Source organism: Amblyomma mixtum, chromosome 7, assembly GCF_055824585.1.
Source record: "Amblyomma mixtum isolate Tamu chromosome 7, ASM5582458v1, whole genome shotgun sequence".
Classification (NCBI taxonomy): domain Eukaryota; kingdom Metazoa; phylum Arthropoda; class Arachnida; order Ixodida; family Ixodidae; genus Amblyomma; species Amblyomma mixtum.
In genome coordinates, this window is record NC_143018.1 from 151,980,816 (window position 1) to 152,004,289 (window position 23,474).

Consider the following 23,474-nt stretch of genomic DNA (forward strand, 5'->3'; position numbering starts at 1 on the left):
AAGCCTTTTTACTCATATGTTTCCACCATGTCTGGCTATAAAATTGTTTAGATGCCTGCTATCGGGAAGCCAAAGTGCGTAGATCTGATAATAGGTTTTTGCAATTTATTTATTTAGGGCATACTGCAGGCGCAGTGAAGGACCCTGGCAGGAGGGGCACAATAAACACATTACAAAGAAGCACAAAACAAAATTACAAGGCAAGTTAAAAAAATAAATGAACATGCGAATCATGCGAAATATATCTTTAGACCAATCGCGTAAAGATGGAAAGAAACATTTCCGACGAGTTATTTCTCCCGATATGCGCCAGAGCAATATTCCAGGTTATCTCTTGCAATATTTTACGATCAATACACCGGTGCTCCAGAGCTTTTGCGAGGGACGCTATGCGTGCCAGCGGTATCCGTCAGCTATTACATTGTGCCAACTAGTACTTCTTATATCAGGGAAAGCCGACCGAGTTCTAAGTACCACATCATCTATGGGGCGCACAAATGAGACGCAGAAATTAATTTCCATCCTTGACAATAACGATTTTGTGATTTTGTCCGCTTGAGCATTATCAGCTCCAAATGTTTAACGCCGGTGCGATGGGTTTTAGAGTAAGCAGCAAAGTATATGTGTGCATAGCGATAGTTCACTCAATGGAATGTTCCGCATAGGCTCGAAATATTAGCGTGTCGAGGACGGAACGGAGCCATAGTTCACTGTTAATACGAGTTAGTTGGTACAGATTGTCCATTCTTGCAGGAAAAATGTGCTACATGCCGCATGAAGAAACGCTAACATCGGTACTGAACATGATCTGCCGGTCTAGTTGGTTGCGATCCATGTCCATCAGCAGCACGAACGCCATCAGGAAAAAGATGCAGATAGGATACAGCGTGAAGTTCAGCGCTCTCTCCTATATGCACCTTTTTCGGAATTATGTTCACGCTGCCTATATATATGCATCGGTATTGACTGCCCCATTTCGCAACCTTGGCGCAATAGCATGACTGCTGTCAATATATTTGTGCTTAAGGCACCATGAATACAAAGGCAGGAGGGAAGAAAGAAGCGAAGTAAAGGAAGGAAGGAAGAAAGGAAGAAAGGAAGAAAGGAAGAAAGGAAAGAAGGAAAGAAGGAAAGAAGGAAGGAAGGAAGGAAGGAAGGAAGGAAGGAAGGAAGGAAGGAAGGAAGGAAGGAAGGAAGGAAGGAAGGAAGGAAGGAAGGAAGGAAGGAAGGAAGGAAGGAAGGAAGGAAGGAAGGGGCATAAACCAAGGGAGTGAGAGTGACACCGGCCAGCTCGTATCGAGACCGCTACGGAATAGCCATCATATAAGTAGAGGAATAGCACACACGGTTCGACTGCAACTGGGATAAGAAGAGTATGAAATTCCCTCAGGAGTCCACGGTAATACTCAAGGCATTTTTAAGCGAGCTTGGAACTTTTGTGGCAGCACAGCATCTGGGATACTCGATGGAGTTCATGAAAAGGGACCTGTGATTGGCGTTCAGAAGGCCACTGAAAGTTAGTTGGTCCGGGCTTCGGTTAAGCAGTAGCCGGGATTAGCCTTAGAGTACTTATGGCAATCGCTCCAGCTATGGCGCATATCAGAGAAAATCCAGAACCAGCCTACCACTACCCGAGGAGACCCGTGTCCACCAAGAAAGAAATCGAAAGGGGGCCGTATTACAGCGCACCTCTTAGTTCGTGAGCCTTCAGGAAAAACAAGTTTAGCCACGCAGTCCAAAGACACATCCCAGCTGCTCAGGCTGCGTGCCCAAGACACGCGCTCATGTGAAAAACCAGCACACAGTTACGGAATTGTTGTTGGTAACACACAACAGCACCGCTTAAGCACACATGATGAATTATCTGCAGTCCTACCGGTGCACATGCAAAAAGGGTGCGCCAGAAGATCAGGCGAGGGACGCTTACTCGTGACAGACTCCTTGCCTCAAGAGGGAGATCAAAAATAGTATTGTAAGGTATTCTATGGAAATATCACTGATGGTAAATATTGCCACGCATCATTGTAGTGTCCGTTTGTTCGCGCATAACGCTGCAGGAACGGGGCGTTCTCATTTTTGTCCGTGACGCGAGAAGCGACCGGACTAATCTCGATTGATCATAGCCATGAAGAACTGCATCTAGGTTTTCCATACTACTGTAGTTGATTTTGACCTGTTATATCGAAGTTTCCTGGCCGGCTTTAAATTAAGCGGTGCAGCTAGCTGCGGGAATTCGTAGTTCGACGACTGACGAGATAGTTTGATGCTTACGCCGCTGCCATGCTATTTAGTTCGTTTGCTGGTGCAAGTCAGCCCAAATAAAGAGCATCGTTTCCAAGTCTTGTTGGTGTCTTTCTGAACGCTGGACTGCCGTCACTACAACGTGACATCTGGTGGAGGTGCGGGTTGGCCTTCCATGTACCGGATACACCGGCAAGTCGTGATGCCAGCCCTCTGAGTCATTCACCGGAGGACCTGACTCCAGAACACCGAGCAAGCTAACGTCTGCTAGGGGACGCATCTGAGTTCGGGACTCTGCGAGAGCCTACGCGGAAGCGAAAGCAAACAGCAACGTCCACCATGAGCTTGCCCCAGACGTCGACTCCAATCATTCTGCAGCAGCCCCAGGTGCTACCAACCCCAACCTTCGACGCTTCGCCAGGCGCATACCCCGAAGAATGCCTGGAACAGTTCGACCGTGTGGCTATCTTGAACAACTGGGACGATGCCATGAAATCTAGGCGCGTCTTCTTCGGCTTGCAGAGACCAGCAAGAATCTGGTTTGAGAATGAGGAAGCTATCCTTACGGACTGGGAAACCTTAAAGGAGCAGCTTCTCAAGACTTTCAGAAACGTCGTGAGAAAGGAGAGAGCCCAGCAGCTGCTACATTCTCGCATACAACACCCAAACGAGACCGTCGCAGTGTACACTAAGGAGGTGAGGCGTCTGTTCCGGCGTGCCGACGCAAACATGAAGGAAGAAGAAAAGGTAAAGCTGCTTATGCGAGGAGTTAAGAGCAACTCTTTGCCGGCCTCGTCCGCAACCAACCGAAAACCGTTGAGGAATTTGTAGAAGAGCCATCCACCATAAAAAAAAAAAACTGTTGATGCCAGAGCCCGCCAGTATGACCGCTAGTAGCAAGCTGGCCGGACACCGCTAACAAAGATAACCTGCGGGAGGTTATACGTCAAGTTGCACGACAAGAGCTCCGACGATTGCTGCCAACGGGAACGCAACCGCAGCTTACTTCGCTCACTGACGTCATCCGGGGCGAAGTTCAACAGGCCTTGGGTGTGACGCCGACCACCACGCACCCTCTGGAGCTTCCAACCATGACTTACGCCGCAGCAGTGCGCCGTCCTGCACCTCGACGACGGGTTCCAAGCCCCTATCGCCCTCAGCCACCTGCGCTGAACCACTGTCCTCTCGCCCCAATCCGCCCGTCCTAAGAGCGTAGCACACGCAAGAGGAAATGCGACGAGCGGAGAACTCCCGACCAGCGCCGCCCACTATGCTTCCACTATGGCGAAGACAGTCACATTCTCCAGCACTGACCATAAAGAAGAATGGGCATCCGAGGGTTATCATACGACGCCCCACGACCCCGACCCGGCCAGCGACCAGCCGAAATCGAGGAGTTCTTGCGTCGGGAAGAATACTCATCACCGAGCCACCTATCACGTTCCGCGTCGCCATTGTCACCCCGCTTTGTATCTCCTAGCCGAGGCTACGCCGCGCGTGGACGCTCCCCATGCAACCGAAGGTTAAACTGAATAAAGAAACCTTTGGAGATGAGCTTGCTTCTGAGCGCAAGAACAAATATCCTCCAACGACGAAAACGCAAGACCATGCCTTAGCTGCGATGAAAACAGTGACGACGCGAACGAAACGGCCAGACTTGAAGCTTTTACCACCGCGCAGAGAAGTAACGTCGGAGTAAGCCCACCGCAGCCTTACTATTCGACGAAGCCGAGATTGTACACCGAATACAACTTGCAATACGAGAACGCGAACAAGTGACATTGAAGTTACGGTCGACGGTCATGCGGTCACTGCCATGGTCGGCACGGGAGCTGACTACTCCGTCATGAGTGCGCCACTCGCAGTCCGACTGATCCGCACCGCAGGTGGTAACCTTATTACGTCTTCAGAAAGCTGCACCGCGAGAGTTACAGTAAATGGGCGAATCAACGCTACAACTTTCCTTGTCCTACAGCATTGCTCGTGAGACGTGAATTTGGGAATGGACTTCCTGAATGAACATTGGGCGATCATAGACCTTCGATCTAAGTCGATCAAGCTTACCACTGACAAAGCCGTACCTGCTGCGGCGAGAGCGACTCATCACGTTGCCTTAAACGTCATCGACGAAGCATTGAGCGTGCCGCCCCGATCAAGGGTCGTCGCCTGCATAGGTACTGGAGACATCGAAACTGCCGAAGGCGTCGTCGAGGGGAACACCCAGTAACTCCTGGATCGAGGACTGGGCGTCGCAAGGGGAGTCGCCCAAATTCGGAATGGCCAAGCACAAGTGCTGCTAACTAACCTCACTGAAGAATACCGGCATCTAAACAAAGGTACGACGATTGCTTTTCTCGACGACGTGGTAGACATCAGAGACACATTTTCCCTCCCCGACCAACCCGTAGAAACACCTGACCAAGGCCAGAAACCCAGCAATACCCCGGAGCAAACAAGACCGAATACGCAGTCTTCATCAAAGGTACAGCGATTGCTGCTCATCGGCATCGAATGTGCAACGAACCCGGCTTGCCAAGCACCGCATTGTCACAGACGAACACGCCCGACCACTGCGGGAGAGCCCCTACCGCGTATCGCAGCTGGAACGCCAAGCTATCCGCAAGCAAGTAGAGGAAATGCTACGTGTCAGCGTCATCAAGCCATCGAGGAGACCCTGGGCAGCACCAGTCGTGCTAGTGAAAAAGAAAGACGGCACCCTTCCCTTCTGCGTCGATTACCGCCGCCTGAACAGCATTAGAAAGAAGGATGTCTACCTCCTCTCCTGCATCGACAAGACATTGGATCATCTGGTCAACGCTAAGTACTTTTCATCGATGGACCTGAAGAGCAGCTACTGGCAAATTGAAGTCGACGAAAGAGATCGCTAAAAGACTGCGTTCATCACACCAGACGGACTCTTCGAGTTCAAGGTGATGCCATTCGGCCTCTGCTCTTCCACAGCGACGTTCCAGTGAGTAATGGATGCGGTACTCGCAGGCTTGAAGTTGCAAATTTGTCTAGTCTACTTAGATGACATTGTTGTATTCTCCTCAAGCTGTGAATACCACCTCAGAAGGCTTCGGATAGTGCTGGAAACAATCAAGTCTTCAGGCTTAACACTGAAACAAGAGAGGTGCCACTTCACCTACGAGGAGCTGCTGTTCCTTGGCCACGTCGTAAGCGAGGATGGAGTTCGCCCAGACCCTCAGAATACGGCTGCGATCGCAAAGTTTCCACCGCCTAATGACAAGAAAGCTATACGCAGATTCCTTGGATAGTGCGCTTACGACCGCAGATTCGTCAAGAACCTTTCGCGCATCGCTGAACTTTTGACACAACTTACCAAGGCTGACGTGCCTTTTAGATAAGCAACGTGGCACGTGGAAGCTTTCAAAGAGCTGAAGCGTTGCATACAGTCCCCTCCCGTGCTCGGTGACTTCGATGAAAGCACCGAAAACGAAATATATACCGATACAAGCAGTGTGGGCTTGGGAGCGATCGTCTTTCAGAAAAATAGTAGCTAGCAGAAGGTTATCGGGTACCCTAGCCGTTTACTGTCGAAAGTCGAAGCCAACTATTCGACGACCGAGAAAGAATGCCACGCCATTATTTGGGCCACGTCGAAATTTCGACGCTCCCTGTACGGACGACCATTCAAGGTTGAGAGCGATCACCATGCTCTCTGCTGGCTGGCCAATTTGAAAGTTCCCTCCCGCCGCCTTACTCGTTGGAGCCTGCGTCGAAAACAATTCGACATAACTGTAGTCTACAAATCTGGCCGCAAGCATTCCGACGCAGACTGCTTGTCGCGAGCCCCTATCGACGCAGCACCCGAAGAGGAAGAGGACGACGCTTTCTTACGACCGGTAAGCGCCAACAGTTTCGCACTGCAGCAGCGCTCCGATCCTGAGAAGCAACGCCTGGTTGGTTATCTGAATGGGAAGATCGCATCGCCTCCCCGAGGGTTCAAGCGCCATCTGTCGGCTTTCGTCTTTCACAATAATGTCCTCCTGAAGAACTTTGCGCCCAAAAGGACAGTGCATCTTCTTGTCGTGCCCAAAAATGGTTTGGTTTGGTTTGGTTTATGGGGTTTAACGTCCCAAAGCGACTAAGGCTATGAGAGACGCCGTAGTGGAGGGCTCCGGAAATTTCGACCACCTGGGGTTCTTTAACGTGCACTGACATCGCACAGTACACGGGCCTCGAATTTCTCCTCCAAAGAAATTCAACCGCCGCGGCCGGGATCGAACCCGCGTCTTTCGGGACAGCAGCCGAGCCCCATAGCCACTGAGCCACCGCGACGGCCTGTCGTGCCCAAAAATGTCAGGCAAGAAATTATGCAGGCATGTCATAATGAGCGTACTGCAGGGCATATCCGTATTGCTCGGACGCCACACCGCATCCAGGAGAAGTACTATTTGCCGCGGCCAGCTGCCGACTTATCCCATTACGTGAAAACGTGCTGTGAATGTAATCGACGCAAAACTCCTCCGATTAGATCAGCCGGACTGCTGAACGCCATACCACCAACAACTAAGCCCTTTAAGCAAATAGGGATGGACCCCCTCGGCCCTTTTCCGACTGCAGCATCAGGTAACAAGTGGATCATCGTGGCCACCGACTACATGAACTGCTACGCCGAAGCAAAAGTATTGCATAATGGTACCGCAACAGAAGTTCCAAATTTTTTTGTCGAACGAATTCTCCTGCGACGCGACGCCCCCGAAGTGCTCATCACAGACAGAGGAACGGCGTTTATATCGGAGCTCACACAAGCCACTTTAAACTACAATCAGACAATTGAGCGGAGGACAGCTGTCTATCATTCGCAAACCAACGGACTCACAGAGCGCCTGAACAAAACAATCACAGACATGCTCTCCATGTACATCGACGCCGAACACAAGACCATTCTACCCTACGTGATCTTCGCCCATAACACTGCCGTCCAGGAGAGAACCAGGTCTACCCTCACCAGGCTTGTATACGGCAGGAAGCCCACGACAACACTTGACGCAATGCTCCCGGACGTTTCAGACGAAGACAAAATTCGACGTCGCCGCCTACCTTCATCGCGCCGGGAAGCCCTAAGACTTGCTCGGCCTCTCATTAAAAACCATCAGCACACCGACGCCCGACGCTACAATCTGCGCCGACGGGAGACGCATTACAAGCTAGGTGACCGTGTTTAGATATGCAAGTCATTCGCCGCCGTTGACTGAGTGAAAATCACTGCGTGCGACGATACTTTCGCCCGCACAGGGTTCTCCGCCGCAACGGTGACCTAGACTGTGAAGTCATCCCCGACGGCAAACGGTATCTCAGCGACGGCGCACACTCACGCAAGTCGTGCATGTCTGTGCGCGCGACGCAACCTACTTACAGCTATTGTGGACTACCTCGGTGTCTACCGCTGTACGCCACATGCCACAGCAGGAATTGCACCAGCCCTCCTAATTCATGGCCTGTTGCCCGGCACAAGACTCAATGTCGTAGGCATGCCGGATCAGTGCTTCCCAGTGGATCCGACAACAGCGCTTAAGCTTTTGCGGCAGAGGCTTGAGGAGAAGCAAGCGCAGTACAAGCTTTATGCGGACCAGCGGAGTGGCGCCAGGCGTCGTGACTTCCAGATCAGCCAGCACGTGCGTGTTCGCAAGCCCACTGTGCGAGGCAAACTGCCAGCTCGGTTTTGGGAGTCTCGGAAGGTTGTGGAGCAACGTGGACCTGCGTCATATCTGCTGTATGATGGGCGAGTGCGGTACTCGTCCAAGTTTTGTTTGGTTCGTCCAGAAGTGGTTCAGCAGCAAATGCACTCCTCAGCTCCAGCTGCCCTTTTCGCTGACATCTGGCCGCCTATCGACTGCACCAGAGTGCCGCCGACCAGTCCGCAATCCGTAACCGTGTTCCAGGGTTCATCTTGGGACGTGCCTCCAACCAAGCTGATGTCAGCCGCTGGTGTTAGCCGCCCGGGCCCTTCATTGTACCTGGCTTCGCCCGATCCAGAACCGGCAGCCATTAGGAGCTTGGTCGAAAGGCCCCATGATATCAAGGCCAACCTTATCTCAAGGTATTTCTGGGGAGGCGGCAGGTTGCAGAGGAGGTGCTACCGGACGAGCCTACTTGTCACAGGACTGGCACACGACGCATGTCCGTACCAGTTCTTCGACGTGCCCGTCCATTCGCGGCCAACAGTACAGCTCTCGCAGCCGACTCTTCGTGCGGCTGATTCCGGAGTTGTCCGTCGTGCAGGGCGTCTTGTACGGATGTGACAGACTCGTCGTTCCCGAAAGTTTGCGACGACGCCTCATGGACATCGCGCGTGAGTCACACCATGTCGTACGCATTAAACCCTATTATGAAGGCTAAAGGACTGGAAGTTTGCATCCTTCGTGTTTATTTTCATTTTAAAGCATCGAGGCGATGCTTCTCTGGGAGGGAGGTAATGCCACGTATCATTGTAGTGTCCGTTCGTTCGCGCTCAAGGCCGCAGGAACGGGGCGTTATCATTTTTGTTCTTGACGCGAGAAGGGACCCGACTAATCTCGGTTGCTCATAGCCATGAAAAACTGCATCTAGGTGTTTCCATATTACTGTAGTTGATTTTGACCTGTTATCTCGAAGTTTCCTTGGCGGCTTTAAATTGAGCAATGCAGCGAGCGGCGGGCATTCGAAGTTCGACGACTGACGAGCTAGTCTGTTGCTTACGCCACCGCCGAGTGATTCAGTTCTTTTCCGGGCGCAAGTAAGCCCAAATAAAGAGCTTCGTTTGCAAGTCTTGTCGGTGTCTTCCCGACCGCTGGACTGCCGTGTACTACAACGTGACAATATGGCGGAGATTCTTTAGCTATGAGTCTGTAGCCATCTAGCCTATGACTGCGATATTAGAGGCAAGGCACTCATGGCACGCTCTCAATCTTTTATTTTGGAGTTTTCAGGGAACCTGTATAACGACTGGCGGCAGAACGTTTCCACGCGAGTCGTCGTCTTTTGGAGACGCTCTAGAGCAACCTTTGAGTGAGAATCGCTACTCTTTGAGACTAACACAGACAAACTAATGTAATGACGTAGAGATTGGTGCGGGGTCATTTGACGTCATCTGGTAACGAAAGAGAAAGTAAACAAAGCCTTACAAGCAAAGCCAACGAGGAAAGCTGCTCGTGAAGATCAGGTAACAGCAAGTTGGATTCCCTCTCTTGATCTCGTAGAGGGAAATTGGGTTAAAGATGATGGTTGTAAGGATTTTTGACGTCTTGAAGATTCGTTTTGCTCAATCACATTGCAAGAGGACACTTTAGGAGAGGTTAACTTTTATAACAATTAAAAGCACAACGGAGGATACAAGCAAGGAGAAAACATATTTACAATTGACTGGCTCGCAGTTCTAGGTGACGAAACCAGCCCTCGGTCCTGCCGAAGCAGCTGGTTTTAAAACCAATGTCCCCGCCCTCGGTGGGAGAATAACCAATCAAGTACTATACAAACATCCACCCAATAACTTATTGGGGAAAGGAAAATACCACAAATCGGCAATTGGGGAAAGAATAACACAACCAATGAATGATTGGGGAAAGAAGGTAACTCATCGCGACACTGTACACATATGCACACTTTCCACCATCACGATTTCGGATAATTATGCTTTCCCGCTGCGAGCTTCGCGAACACTCGCTTTCCCAACGTCCGGTGGCCGCCAAGTTCGAGGAACGCCATTTCAACTCATCTGTTTCTCGTCGTCGCTCCTCATGCCTGCAGCTAGCGTGACAATATGTCAAAGCATGCCGCTGCAGACATGGTACAAAGAGCCACGCACTGTGGCGCGGGTCAGCCTCGCCGTACACACGTGCACACAGGATGCCGCCTAACGACTGAGTCCATGAGGGGAGTTTGACGTCTCCTGTAATCCCCCGCCATTCGGCGCCCCCTCTTCTCCCGCCGGGTTGACTGACCCCTTCCTGTGTGGTTGTGCGGAGGGCCCAAGAAAAAGAACGTAATGGGCATTCCCATAACGCGACCGGATGCGGTAAACAAACTACAGCACCGCGAACTTCACTCCTCCCAACCAAGAATGTCACACGGACACTTGTTGTCAGTGGGACATTAAAGTTCAGCCACGGTGTCCAACAACAAAAGTACATACGCACGCACACACACGTATGTCGGCTGTCCGGTCAGTCCACACACACGCACACATGCACCGGCTGTCCGGTCAGTACACCAGCACGCACACATGCGCGCACACAGCGGATATTTCAACCCGCACACACAAGGCTGGAAACCAATCTGCACATTCCAGAATTCACCATGTCAGATCGGTGTCCCAAACTGGCAGAAATTAATTCTAGCCACCTACATCTCGAAACAACACTTGTTTCTTTTGAGCCTTGCCCAGAAGACTGGACCCAACTTCCGAATTATCCGGGATAACACCCGTTCTAAAGGCTGCCGCCGCCGTCGGATCAATAGAGCACACCTGCTGCTCGCGGGCCACGAAGATTGCTACTGCCCTCGCGTCTGCATTCTCCACTTCTTTGAATTTTACAGTATGCTCAAGCCTCCCATCGGCTACTTCATATGCAGTTTTGCATTGAGATTCACGTAGCGCTAGCTCTTCGTACAGGTGCCCACCGACGTTCGCTTCAAAGAAAATCGTACTGTCACGCCTTCTTTTCTGACAACTACCTTCACCAGCTTGCTTCCCCACTTCTGGCGATGAAGCATACTGTGTCTCCTCCACGTAGATACCCACAGGGACAGACGCATTATCCGAATCCTGCAATTCCTTATCAGCTTCGAAAACCATTGCAGTGATCAAACGAGCATTCCTTCCTTCCTCGGCATCAAATGCAGCCTCATCGCTCGTTGTTAGCTCACAATCTGCTGCAAAAACTTTTGCAGCTACCGAATTGGCCTCAAGCTCTACCGGCGTCTCAGATTTGTCTCGAATTTTGAAATGCTCTTCCAAATCAGCTCTCTCATTTTCTTGATGTAGCCGCTCTCTTTCTATCTGGTCTAACAGCGAGTGCGTCTCAGGTGTCACCAACTTCGCTACACCGTCCGCTACATCTGCTGTCACTGCGCAGAGTGTCAGCTCCGGCTGGCTAACCGATTCATTTTTGGCAGCCAGCTTACCTTCGCCTGCAAAGGGTGTTCCCGTTATGCGCGCCTGCTCTACCTCTTCGCCGATCGTTACAGCTGCGCCAGAGTTTGCGGCAACCTGTTCTGGCTCAATGCTGAACTCCTGTTCACAAACAGAACACTCATGTGCCTCCTGGGTCTCCTCTATTTCAGCTTGCTCCGACAAGCGGCGCTTCAAAGGCGTGACTAACGCCCCTATGCCCTCGGCCATTTCTGCTGGCACGGCACACACGGTTGGGCCCTGCTGCCTAAACGCTGCAGCTTTCACACCTATAGCCATTGGCCCACAGGTCACTCTCAATACGGGAACATGCTGTTCTCGCTTCGATTTCGGACAGTCAATCATTAGATGCCCAAATTCCATGCAGTCAAAACATTGAACTGCTGCCAATAACATCCCTCTATCAGATTTAGTTCCCTGGTTGAATTTAGATTGCATCTGTGCAAGTTTTATCTTTTCTCGTTCAATTTCGAGTTTCAACTTGCCAATTTCAAGCAGCTGTTCTGCCTTCTGCTCAGTCTCCAAACATCGCATCATGCCCTCCCGATCGTACCGCACGGCAGCCATCTCCCTTTTCCGTGCTATCATCTATAGCACGAAAACACTACACCGACATGGTGAATTCGGAGGAAGCAGAAAGGTCTCCTACCTCGCAGGTTGCTTTCCTCTGCCACGGTAGTCACGTCGCCCTGAGTGACGACAGCGGGCTCCTTGATGCGGATGAGTTGAGTTGAGCCCCGGCTCTCACAGTAGCTCGCTGACTTGTCCTGCCTCGTTTGACTTGCTGGTCTCCTGGTTCTTCTCTTGAACCTCAACGGGGACGCCTGGTTCCTTCCGCAGCTCACGGATTAGGCACCTCCACGACACGTCGGTCGCCTGGCTCCTTCAGCTCCTCGCCGACTTGAGCCTCCTACGTCCCGTTGACAAAGACCAGCTGTCTCTGAAGCTTTCAACGTCGCTCTACGACGCTGACGTTCCTCCTTTAGGACGTACCGCTCAGCAGCTTGTCCACCGACTTGTTCCTCCGCCCCTCCGTCAGATACCTCGAGCAGGAAGACGCAGCAAATCCTGTCGACTGCGCCAGTTGGATTCCCTCTCTTGATCTCGTAGAGGGAAATTGGGTTAAAGATGATGGTTGTAAGGATTTTTGACGTCTTGAAGATTCGTTTTGCTCAATCACATTGCAAGAGGACACTTTAGGAGAGGTTAACTTTTATAACAATTAAAAGCACAACGGAGGATACAAGCAAGGAGAAAACATATTTACAATTGACTGGCTCGCAGTTCTAGGTGACGAAACCAGCCCTCGGTCCTGCCGAAGCAGCTGGTTTTAAAACCAATGTCCCCGCCCTCGGTGGGAGAATAACCAATCAAGTACTATACAAACATCCACCCAATAACTTATTGGGGAAAGGAAAATACCACAAATCGGCAATTGGGGAAAGAATAACACAACCAATGAATGGTTGGGGAAAGAAGGTAACTCATCGCGACACTGTACACATATGCACACTTTCCACCATCACGATTTCGGATAATTATGCTTTCCCGCTGCGAGCTTCGCGAACACTCGCTTTCCCAACGTCCGGTGGCCGCCAAGTTCGAGGAACGCCATTTCAACTCATCTGTTTCTCGTCGTCGCTCCTCATGCCTGCAGCTAGCGTGACAATATGTCAAAGCATGCCGCTGCAGACATGGTACAAAGAGCCACGCACTGTGGCGCGGGTCAGCCTCGCCGTACACACGTGCACACAGGATGCCGCCTAACGACTGAGTCCATGAGGGGAGTTTGACGTCTCCTGTAATCCCCCGCCATTCGGCGCCCCCTCTTCTCCCGCCGGGTTGACTGACCCCTTCCTGTGTGGTTGTGCGGAGGGCCCAAGAAAAAGAACGTAATGGGCATTCCCATAACGCGACCGGATGCGGTAAACAAACTACAGCACCGCGAACTTCACTCAGCAGATCTGTTGAAGGACGGTAAGAAGATTGTGCTAGATAATGTAGCCACTCTGTATGCACAATGCCTTATGACCTCGAGAGTCCCCTAATCTTAATTCAGAATAAATGGGGCGTAAAAGACTTAAAAAATTAAAGACCGATAAGGTCACCGATAAGCTTACTAAGCAGGCCTTAAGGAACCAGGGTGTAGAAGAAGAGTATTTAGAAGTACTGCAAAATATCTATTGCGCCTGCGCGACCACCGCAGATTTGCAGTGGCGAAAAAAATAAAATCGTATTAAGGAAGGGTGTCAGGATACAGGATCTCTGCAGAACCCTTCGGCGTTTGTATTACGAGCTATTCATAGATTTGGTTTGGGAAGAGTAAGGGGTAAGAATTAACGGAGAATACATTAGCGTTCTGCGATTCGCTGATTATAGTGCGTTGCCAAGTAACTCCGGGAACGAAAAGCAGAGCATGATGAATGACCTAGGCAGGCATAGAATAGCGGGTTTAAAATTAATATGCAAGAAACTAAGGAAATGCTCAACAGTCTCGGAAGGGAGCAGCAGTCAAGTGTAGATAGTGAAGCGTGTGAATTGGTAAGGGAATAGATGTACTTAGGACAGTATGGACCGCATATCCGGACCGCTATAGTGAATTAGCTACAAGATTAAGAATGGGATGGAGTGAACTCTGGCACGCACTCTCAAATCAATAATTCAAGTTTATTACTCTTCTTCCACAGAAAAGCATGTAAAAGCTGTACAGTCTGCGTCACCCTTGTATAGAGTGCTCGGGCAGTGTAGTCCGTGCAATGAAAACTAAAAATAGAAAGCAGCTCATAGTTTCCAAGCAAAGTGCTCTTCGTCATATGCGTGTAAATTTATTGAGCTGTACTTGAAAGCAAGCGCTACTTCTAAATCGCAGAGAAAAGGTGTCGGTTTTTCTGCGGGGATGTGCGCCGCTCGAGCGCTCAACGAAAGAGTGACGCGGACTGTACTCTACAGGCACTAACTTAATATGGGACAGAGACATGGAAGCGTAACAGAAGGGTAGAAGTTAATTTGAGTGCAACGAAGGGAGCTATGCAAAGGAAATTACAGATGCATCATTGAGGAAAAGGCAGAGAAAATAGTGGGTAAGGAAGGGAACAAAGCCAAGTTAGGTGACTAATGACGCAGTATTAGTTCACTATTGCTAACTCTCGATACTCATACGCTGCCTCATCGTTTTGCTCTTTTTTTTTCCTTATTATATCTGCGTCCCGCCCCCGCGGTAACACAGTGGTTATGGCGCTCGGCTGCTGACCCAAAAAACGCGGGTTTGATCAAGGTCTCGGCGGCAGAATTTCGATGTAGGCGTAATTATAGAGGCCCGTGTATTGAACGATGTAAAGGCATGTTAAAGAACCCCAGGTGGTCGAAATTTCTGTAGCCCTTCACTACGGCGTGCCTCATAGGCTCAGGCGCTTTGGGACTTAAAACCCCATTAAACCAAACCAATCATTATATTATCACGGGTGGTACAGTACGTCCGGCTCGGTTGGACACTTCAAAGTAGGTGACTGCAGCGGACGTCAGTAGCGGTCCCAAAAGCGGAGCATTCGCAGCCAGACACTTCGGCTTCTTCCTAAGGCCAGCTCGCGCGCGTATTCCGCGCTCTCGTGGGCCTAGTAGAACGACGACGATGAATGGACGGTGTCATTACTCCCCGGCAAAAAGAAGCATCGTCCCGATGCTGGGAGTGAGTGGAGAGGTCGGAAGGAAAGAACGGGATTAGTGGGCGAGGATACCGCTCCTGATAAGGCTTCAGGCGGACCACGTGAACCACTTCACGGCACGGAGACCGCCGGGACTTCCGAAATCCATCGGGAATGACTTCGTAGTTGAGGTCGCCCAATGACCTGACCACGCGGTATGGTCCGAAGTAGCGATGGAGGAGTTTTTCGCTCAGTCCTCGTCGCCGAATGGGAAACCACACCCACACGCGGTCGCCAGGCGCATAATGGACGTCATGACGGCGCCGATTGTAGCGATCTGCATCTCGAAGTTGTTGGTCCTGAATTCGAACTTTGGCCAGTTGGCGAGCAGCTTCGGCGCGTTCCAGGAACGTGTAGGTATCAGTGTGAAGGCTAGAGTCGTCCAGGTGTGGCAACATTGCGTCGAGCATCGTCGTCACTGCACGACATTGACGAGGTGGAATGGGGACATCTGCGTTGTTTCTTGCATGGCCGTATTGTAGGCGAAGGTGACATAAGGAAGCACTTCGTCCCACGTTTTGTGTTCAATATCGACGTACATGGAAATCATGTCAGAAAGGGTTCAGAAAGGGTAAACCAAGATCTCCTGCAGCAGCTCAGCCACGAACGCAGGGCCTCTGTCAGTGATCAGCACTTCAGGTGCCCCATGGCGGAGTACGATCTGATGCACGAAGAACTTGGCGACTTCTAAAGCGGTGCCGCTGGGTAGAGCTGACGTTTCTGCATAGCGGGTAAGGTAGTCCGTCGCGACAATTATCCATTTGTTGCCAGAGTTCGAACGTGGGAACGGACCCAGCATGTCCATTCCTATTTGTTGGAAGGGCCTTGTAGGTGGTCTAATGGGCATCAAGAACCCAGCTTGTTTGGTTGACGGTACCTTGCGACGCTGACAGGCTCGGCACGTTCTGACGTAGTGAGTGACATCAGCACGGAGACGAGGCCAGTAGTAATTATCTTGGATTCGGGCTAGCGTACGCGCTATGCCCAAATGTCCAGAAGTGGGTTCGTAATGGGAGGCCTGGAGGATTTCATTGCGCAGGCTAGCCGGTACAACGATTAGGTATTGCGTATTGTTTGGAGCGAAATTTTTCTTGACCAGAAGACCATTGCGGATGCATAAAGATGGCAACACGCGCCTGAAAGCGCGTGGGGCGGTCGTGTTGCTGCCGTTGAGAAATTCCATTACATCTCGAAGTTCGAGGTCGGCGCATTGTTGGTCAGTGAGGCAGGAGGCACTGAGAGCACTCAGTAAGATGTCGTCATCATTACAGGCGTCGGTAGAAGGATCTACTGGGGCGCGGGACAGACAATCGGCGTCAGAGTGCTTGCGCCCGGATTTGTACACGACAGTCATGTCGTATTCCTGGAGCCGCAGACCCCATCGGACGAGGCGAGCGGACGGGTCTTTAAGGCTTGCGAGCCAGCATAAGGCATGATGATCGGTCACCACCTTAAAATTTTTGCCGTAAAGGTACGGTTGGAATTTCGAAGTGGCCCATACAATGGCAAGGCATTCATTCTCGATAGCGGAATAGTTTGATTCGGCTGGTGACAAACACCGACTTGCGTAAGCGATGACCCGTTCTTGACCCGCTTGGATCTGGACCAGGACAGCACCTAAGCCGATGTTGTTGGCATCAGTATGGAGCTCCGTGTCGGCGTTGACGTCGAAGTGAGCCAGAACGGGAGGTGCCTGCAGGAGGCTTTGAAGGCTGCGGAATGCATTTTCTTGCGCTGCTTCCCATCTGAAAGGTGTGTCCGACCGTGTTAGGCGCGTCAGCGGCTCGGCAATGCGAGCAAAATCTTTCACGAAGCGACGGTAATACGCGCACAATCCAAGAAAACGGCGGACAGCTTTCAGGTCTTGCGGCGGCGGAAAATGGGCAATAGCTGTTGTTTTTTCAGGATCAGGCTGAACACCGGCTTGATTCACAACGTTCCCTAAGACCTTCAGCTCTGTATACGCAAAGTGGCATTTCTCATTTTTGAGCGTGAGTCCAGAAGACCTTATTGCTTGTAGGACCAATTCGAGGCGGTGAAGATGCTCCTGGAAAGTCGGGGCGAAGACGACAACATCGTCAAGATAGACGAGACACGTCTGCCATTTTAAATCGGCAAGCACGGTATCCATAAGGCGTTGGAAAGTTGCCGGTGCAGAGCACAGTCCAAAGGGCATGGCCGTAAATTCGTACAGGCCATCTGGAGTAATAAAAGCTGTTTTTTCACGGTCCCGCTCATCGACCTCAATTTGCCAGTAACCTGACTTGAGGTCCATCGAAGAAAAGTATTTCGCGCTACAAAGGCGATCCAGAGCGTCGTCGATCCGGGGGAGAGGATAGACATCCTTTTTGGTGATTTTGTTTAAGCGACGGTTCTACACAGAACCGCAATGTTCCGTCTTTCTTCTTCACGAGGACGACTGGCGCTGCCCAGGGACTCCGGGAAGGACGAATTACGTCGTCGCGGAGCATTTCCTTCACTTGGCGGCCAATAACGTCGCGTTCAGCGGGAGACACTCGGTAGGGGGACTGTCGGAGAGGGTGCACGTTATCGTCCGTAATAATGCGATGCTTCGTTAGGTGAGTTCGTCCAACACGCGATGATACCGAGAAGGTGTCGCCGTAGCGCAGAAGAAGATCTTTAACTTGTTGTTGCTGCGTCGGGGAGAGTGCTGGATTGACGTCGAACGTGAAACCAGTGACTGGGCTCTGCTGTTGCGACAACGACATTGTGGAAATACTGGGTGTGCTGCTGACATGGGGGATGGCATCAACGTGAGCCACAACGGTTCCCACGTTCAGATGTTGGTGTGCACCACCGAAATTGGTTATCAGCACTTCTGTTTCTCCGTCGACGAGATTAACGACTCCTCTGGCGACAGCAAGGCTCCTGGCAAAAAGCAAGATCTGGTTGCCTTCCGCGACGCCTTCGAAATTCCGCACAGTCTTGGCGCCGACAGAAACCATAATACTCGAACGAGGTGGGATGGTGACGTGGTCATCCAGGATGCAAAGTGCGGTCGGATGGTCTGGATCTCTGTGTATTGCATTCTCTGTGGAGAAACACACGGCCTTTGACTGGAGGTCAATGACCGCTCCATTCTCGGTCAAGAAATCCATGCCGAGAATGACGTAACGTGAAGAATGTTCAAGTATAACGAACGTTGCCAGGTAGGTTGCGCCTTGAACTGCTACTCTTGATGTGCAAGTCCCGGTCGGTGTAACTAAGTGACCCCCGGCTGTACGAATCTGTGGGCCCATCCACGGAGTGGTGACCTTTTTCAGAGTGGCGGCGAAAGTTCCACTGAGGATAGAGTAATCCGCCCCTGTGTCGACGAGTGCAGTGACGTCTCTTCCGTCGAGGGAAATGCTCAGGTTTGCTGTCGTAGACGTCGTGTGAGAGGTACGGCGCGGTGTTCGGTCACGGCTGCGGTGCGGTGCGGGTTCATTTCGATACGTCAGGTGGCATTCACGTAGAGTCGGCGGTTCACGGTGTTGGACGGCATTCGGTCGTGGCATCGGGTGGCCACCTAGTTGCGGCGTAGGAGGGTCTGTTACATTTCGTCGGTGAGCAACCTCCCCCTCAAAGGTTGCTGCTTTTAGTTTTCGTGGCGGGGGCTTGGTGACCTTCCCCGAGGAAAGTCACCGTAAGACCGACGACGTGGAGATGGCGACCTGCGTCTCCCACCGGCAGATTCGGCCAGATAATCGTTGAGTTCTCTGGGTCGCTGCCCAGGCTGCGGACGGGGTGCATCTGCAGGGAACCCCGGCAGGCCCATCTGACGATACCTGCAGTGGCGGTACAGGTGACCCGGCTCACCGCAGTGATAGCAGAGAGGATGGTAGTTGGGAGTGCGCCAGATGTCACTGTTACGGGGATACGATAGAGCAGGACGAGCAGGTGATGGCGGCCGAAAAGAGGCCGGGGTTTCCTGAAGACGACTCGGCGGCGGTTGTGCGCGACGAGCAACAGCGGCGTATGTCATTCGCGGTGGGGCTGTGGACGGCTGGAAGGGAGCTGGTGTTGTAAGCGCCTGTTGCACCTCTTCCCGAATAACCTCGGATAGAGCAGAAACCGTTGGCGCAGGCGGCGTAGTAGGGAACAGCTTCTGGAGCTCCTCGCGAACGATAGCTCGTACGGTTTCGCGAAGCATGTGGGTGTTACTGATGTCCGTGGCTACCGCAGTCATGGCCAAAGGCTGACGCTCGTATTGCCGCAACTGCATATCGAGTGTCTTCTCCATGGTGATTGCCTCCGACAGAAACTCTGCGACCGTTCTCGGTGGATTGCGAACAAGTCCGGCAAAGATTTGCTCCTTGACACCTCGCATAAGGTACCGGAGTTTCTTCTGCTCTGTCATGTCCGGGTCAGCTCGACGAAATAACTTTGCCATCTCTTCGAAGTATACCAGTATGCTTTCATTTGGTAGCTGGGTTCGGGACTGAAGAAGCAGATCGGCCCGTTCTCTTCGAATCACCGTAGTGAAATCCTTCAGGAACTGGTCTTTAAATACGTTCCATGTCGTTATGGACGACTCCCGGTTCTCGAACCACGTACGAGCTGCGCCCTCCAGCGAAAAGAACACGTGTTGAAGCTTCGAGTCTTCCGCCCATCTGTTGTACCGGGCTACGCGTTCAAATTTCTCCAGCCAGTCTTCCGGGTCTTCGACTGGAGAACCTTGTAAGATCGGTGGCTCCCGAGGCTGCTGCAGCACAACAGAAGGTGAACTAATCGTCGTCTGCATGCCTATTTCGGGCTGGACGGTCGTCGACGATGGCGCTGAACGAACCACTTGTGTTGAGCGAGACTCCAGAAGCCCAAACTCGGGTTGAAGGCCTTGGAGCCGGCGGCTACTGTGGTGTACAGGCGTCACCTCGATGGCAGATGACCCTCGAGGACTTGAATCCCTGCTTGCTGGGGGAGTCCGAGGCATGGAATGCGTTACACAGCACCTCCACCAGATGTCACGGGTGGTACAGTACGTCCGGCTCGGTTGGACACTTCAAAGTAGGTGACTGCAGCGGACGTCAGTAGCGGTCTCAAAAGCGGAGCATTCGCAGCCAGACACTTCGGCTTCTTCCTAAGGCCAGCTCGCGCGCGCATTCCGCGTTCACGTGGGTCTAGTAGAACGACGACGATGAATGGACGGTGTCAATATCTGCATTTTTCAAAATTCACGTTTAATCCTATGAAAATTTTCTTATGTATACCACAACACCTTGGCCAATCCCCCCACGTGGGTATGTGCCATTATAAAGAGGTGAAGAAGAAGAAGAAGAAGAAGAATATCTGCATGGTAGAACTAAACATGGTATTGTTCCCTAAATTTGCTCTATAGCTTTCAGCGCGGAGAACGGATCCTGCTGAGAAGTCAAGATGGCGTCAATCAGCTCCTCCTACAAAACTGCCTTTTCTAAAGTCCGGTTCGGTATGAAGCTCTGTGTCATGAAGTGCCACACGAGTTCGAATGCTTAAGATCCAGAAAGATGCTCGTGAATAAAATACAGGTAACTTACCACCGAGCTCACACCTAGGCTCGGGTTCGACGACTGTGTGTTCATCTGAAACAAAGTAAAGGAGTGTTTAACCAGAGTCTTATGCGTCCTCAGTGTCAGACACAGCTTTCCCCAACAAAATATAGGGCTCATGGATGAATGAAACAGTAAGAGTAGACACTACAAGCATTGTGTTCTGTGTCCTTCAACTGTGTGCTATGTTTTAGGTGAGATACATCCGATTGGCTCAAGTCGCCATTCTTCTACAGCTTTCCCCACTAGGATATTTCAAGTCGAAATCTCTCGCCAACAGCGTTAGCCACGTATACAGGGTTGGAGAACAGACGACACAAAACACTGCAAACCATGGAAAATCCTGGGAAACACCCAGGAAATCTTTCCTGCGTTGTGTGCTAGATATTACATGGGAGCTAATGACCTAAACCGACGTTATCAAAACAGCCTTTTAGAGCCAAACATCTTAAATATGAATTTTCATAACGTCGTCTTTTTGGCACGGTTGAGCACTTCACGCAATTCTTGCGACGCATGAAGATGCGTCGCTGTGTTTTCCGGCATACTGCGAAGCGTTGATGCACCACCGGCCATCGCAACAGGAACTCTCATGATTCGCATCGAACGAAATATTTTCAGGCGAAAGCCTTACGTGGCCCATTAGCAACGAAACCGACGTCGTTGTCAGCGTCCAGGAATCATCATCATCATCAGCCTGACTACGGCCACTGCCGGGCAAATGCCTCTCCCATCTCTCGCATTAACCCTGTCCTTTGACAGTTGCCGCCACCGCATCCCCTCAAACTTTCTTAATCTCATCCGCCCACCTAACTTTCTGCCACCCCCTGCTACGCTTGATTTCTCTGGGAATTCACTCCGTTACCCTTAAGGACCAGCGTGCAGGAAAATCGATCCAGAAAACCCCTACCAAGTCATCAGCAAGGGAAGAAAATATCCGAAGGTGCGCGAAATTGAACCAAGGACATTCCGATCGCGAAGCAAGAGTGACAATTCGTGCGCGTACACCAGCGCCCGCACAAACCCGGTCAGTGACTCCCTGGAAGCGGCCAGGCCACATAGCGCATAGGATGACCGTCGTCGACTCCTACGGTGGGGATTAAGCCTGTCACGACGATTCCAGGGAAGAGCTGCGCGGAGTGAACCCGGTCAGCGACTTTCCCGGGAAGCGGCTGACCGCGCCATCCTGGCGTCGTGTCGCCGCGGAGGGGGCTCGACGCTGTCACGAGGAGGGAGATCTGCGCGGAGTGAACGAAAGGAAGCGGCGAGCGGGCGGCGCCGCGGGGGCGGCGAGAAGCAGCCAGCGGCTACTGCGAAGGGGGAGGCTGCAGAAAGAAAGAAGCAAAAGGCTTAAAAGGGGGAGCCGACGGGAGGAACAGGGGAGAGACGGACGATTCGAGCGAGCGGTCGAGACGGAGGAAAGCAGAAGACCGGGGCGGCGCATGGACCAGGGAGCCCGGGGTCTAGCCTTCGCTCCCGTTCGGCCTCCGACAGCACGCTTCGATACCTGGCAGCTCATCCAACGCCTGGCCGAGAACGAGAGCCGCACAGCCGCGAAGAATCCCCAACCCGGCAGCAGCATACATCCAGCCATTCATCGAGCCCGTCCCACGACAAGCTGACAGCCCCGACGTGGACGAGCCTTACTGCATTTTCCCGTAAGCGGCATCAAGGGAGATCCATTCATTAAATCATATTCTAAAACCATTCTTGGTGTCTGAGCATCAATGTCCTCATGCCAAGTGTGGACCCAGGGCCATTTTAACAAAATGAGCCATCACACAAGCACAGAACCCACAAATCTGCGTTGCTTCTCAGCGAATAAAGGTGAACTACGCTATGCGTTCCTTTACGACTCTATGTTAATGAGTAGGTGGGGTATTAGGAAGAAAATAAAAAAACATAAATTAAAAATAAATGCTTTCGTCCCGAAGCTCGTAAGAAGGCTCATTTAGTGCCCCTGTCATTTTTTTCTTAGGTGAACAGTCATGAACCGCTGAAGGGTCTGCAGCTGCGCTTTTTGATATGTAGCGCAAGAAAGAGTGCAGAGGTAAAAAAAAAAGCGGCGGAAATTACGCGAAACACGCGCTGTGTTATTATTTTCTTTTGTGTGTGTGTACTGGTTCACTTCTTGCTAGTCATCTCTTCTGAGTGCTGCAGTTTTTCCAGAGCGCTGGTTCCGCTTCGTCGGTGCGGAAAGGTAGAACATGTTTAATTTCCACTTATTGCAATAAGTAGCCTGCGATGAAGCGAGCCGCGCATATTTCGGTGGTCATCGCTGTATCTCTCCATCGTCTAGCGTATTTTAGCTTTCTCGCCGAAATCGTAAGTTACGGCTTTCACTTTTCAGCCAGGATTAGTTGGTTAATTAGTGATGCGAGGGCCACCGCTACGCAGATCGATTAAACGATCTAGTCACTCTCCCCAAAGCTGGAAAAAAAATAAATTGCTTTCATTTATATTGAAGCGTGAATTCAGTACGAAAAAATTACAGTATTGCACTGAAGTCTGCTTAAGAGTGGAAGTACGAAAGCCTTTCCGTGTATGTTCTCCCCCCATTTTTCATTTATTTTTGATTATGTTTATGTTTTTATTTTATTTTCTTGTTATTTCATTTTCCATTTTTTGCTTATTTGTAATTTTCAATCTTTGGATATGTTGTTTTTAATTTTTCCATTTCGTTTTTTTATTTCATTACACATGTTTGTTATAATCTGTAGCGTAATCATACAGCTTATGATTGAGAATTCGTGTGGACTACTTCCGTCTAAAAACTTCCGTCTGCAACCTACGCCCACACAACTTACGAGCCAAGAAATGCTCTCGCCTTAAAATACAGCGCTTGTTCTGCCCAAAATATTTCCTTTG

The 23,474-nt window shown here is 51.2% G+C and overlaps 1 protein-coding gene across 1 annotated transcript; it reads right to left on the reverse strand.

The window, feature by feature from the left end:
• Positions 1 to 1,722: 1,722 nt before the first annotated feature.
• LOC149337880 (activity-regulated cytoskeleton-associated protein-like) lies at positions 1,723 to 21,182 on the reverse strand. The gene is made up of 5 exons (XM_089554535.1): positions 21,155 to 21,182; positions 20,595 to 20,639; positions 19,864 to 19,992; positions 19,217 to 19,824; positions 1,723 to 1,761 (listed from the first exon to the last, which is right to left on the reverse strand). Exons 1-5 carry the CDS (start codon positions 21,180 to 21,182, stop codon positions 1,723 to 1,725), a joined length of 849 nt encoding a protein of 282 aa, XP_089410661.1.
• Positions 21,183 to 23,474: the final 2,292 nt, after the last annotated feature.

Bases quoted from the DNA above. Each gene is read 5' to 3' on its own strand.
- LOC149337880 (XM_089554535.1), bottom strand. From the start codon at position 21,182: ATGGCCGGTGGTGCATCAACGCTTCGCA. The intron at 19,993-20,594 runs GTAAGTTACCTG...GGACTCCCCCAG, and splicing joins GCCTAGGTGTGAGCTCGGTG to CAAGCAGGGATTCAAGTCCT. The intron at 1,762-19,216 runs GTACGAGCTATC...TTGGGCACGCAG, and splicing joins CCCACATGCTTCGCGAAACC to CCTGAGCAGCTGGGATGTGT.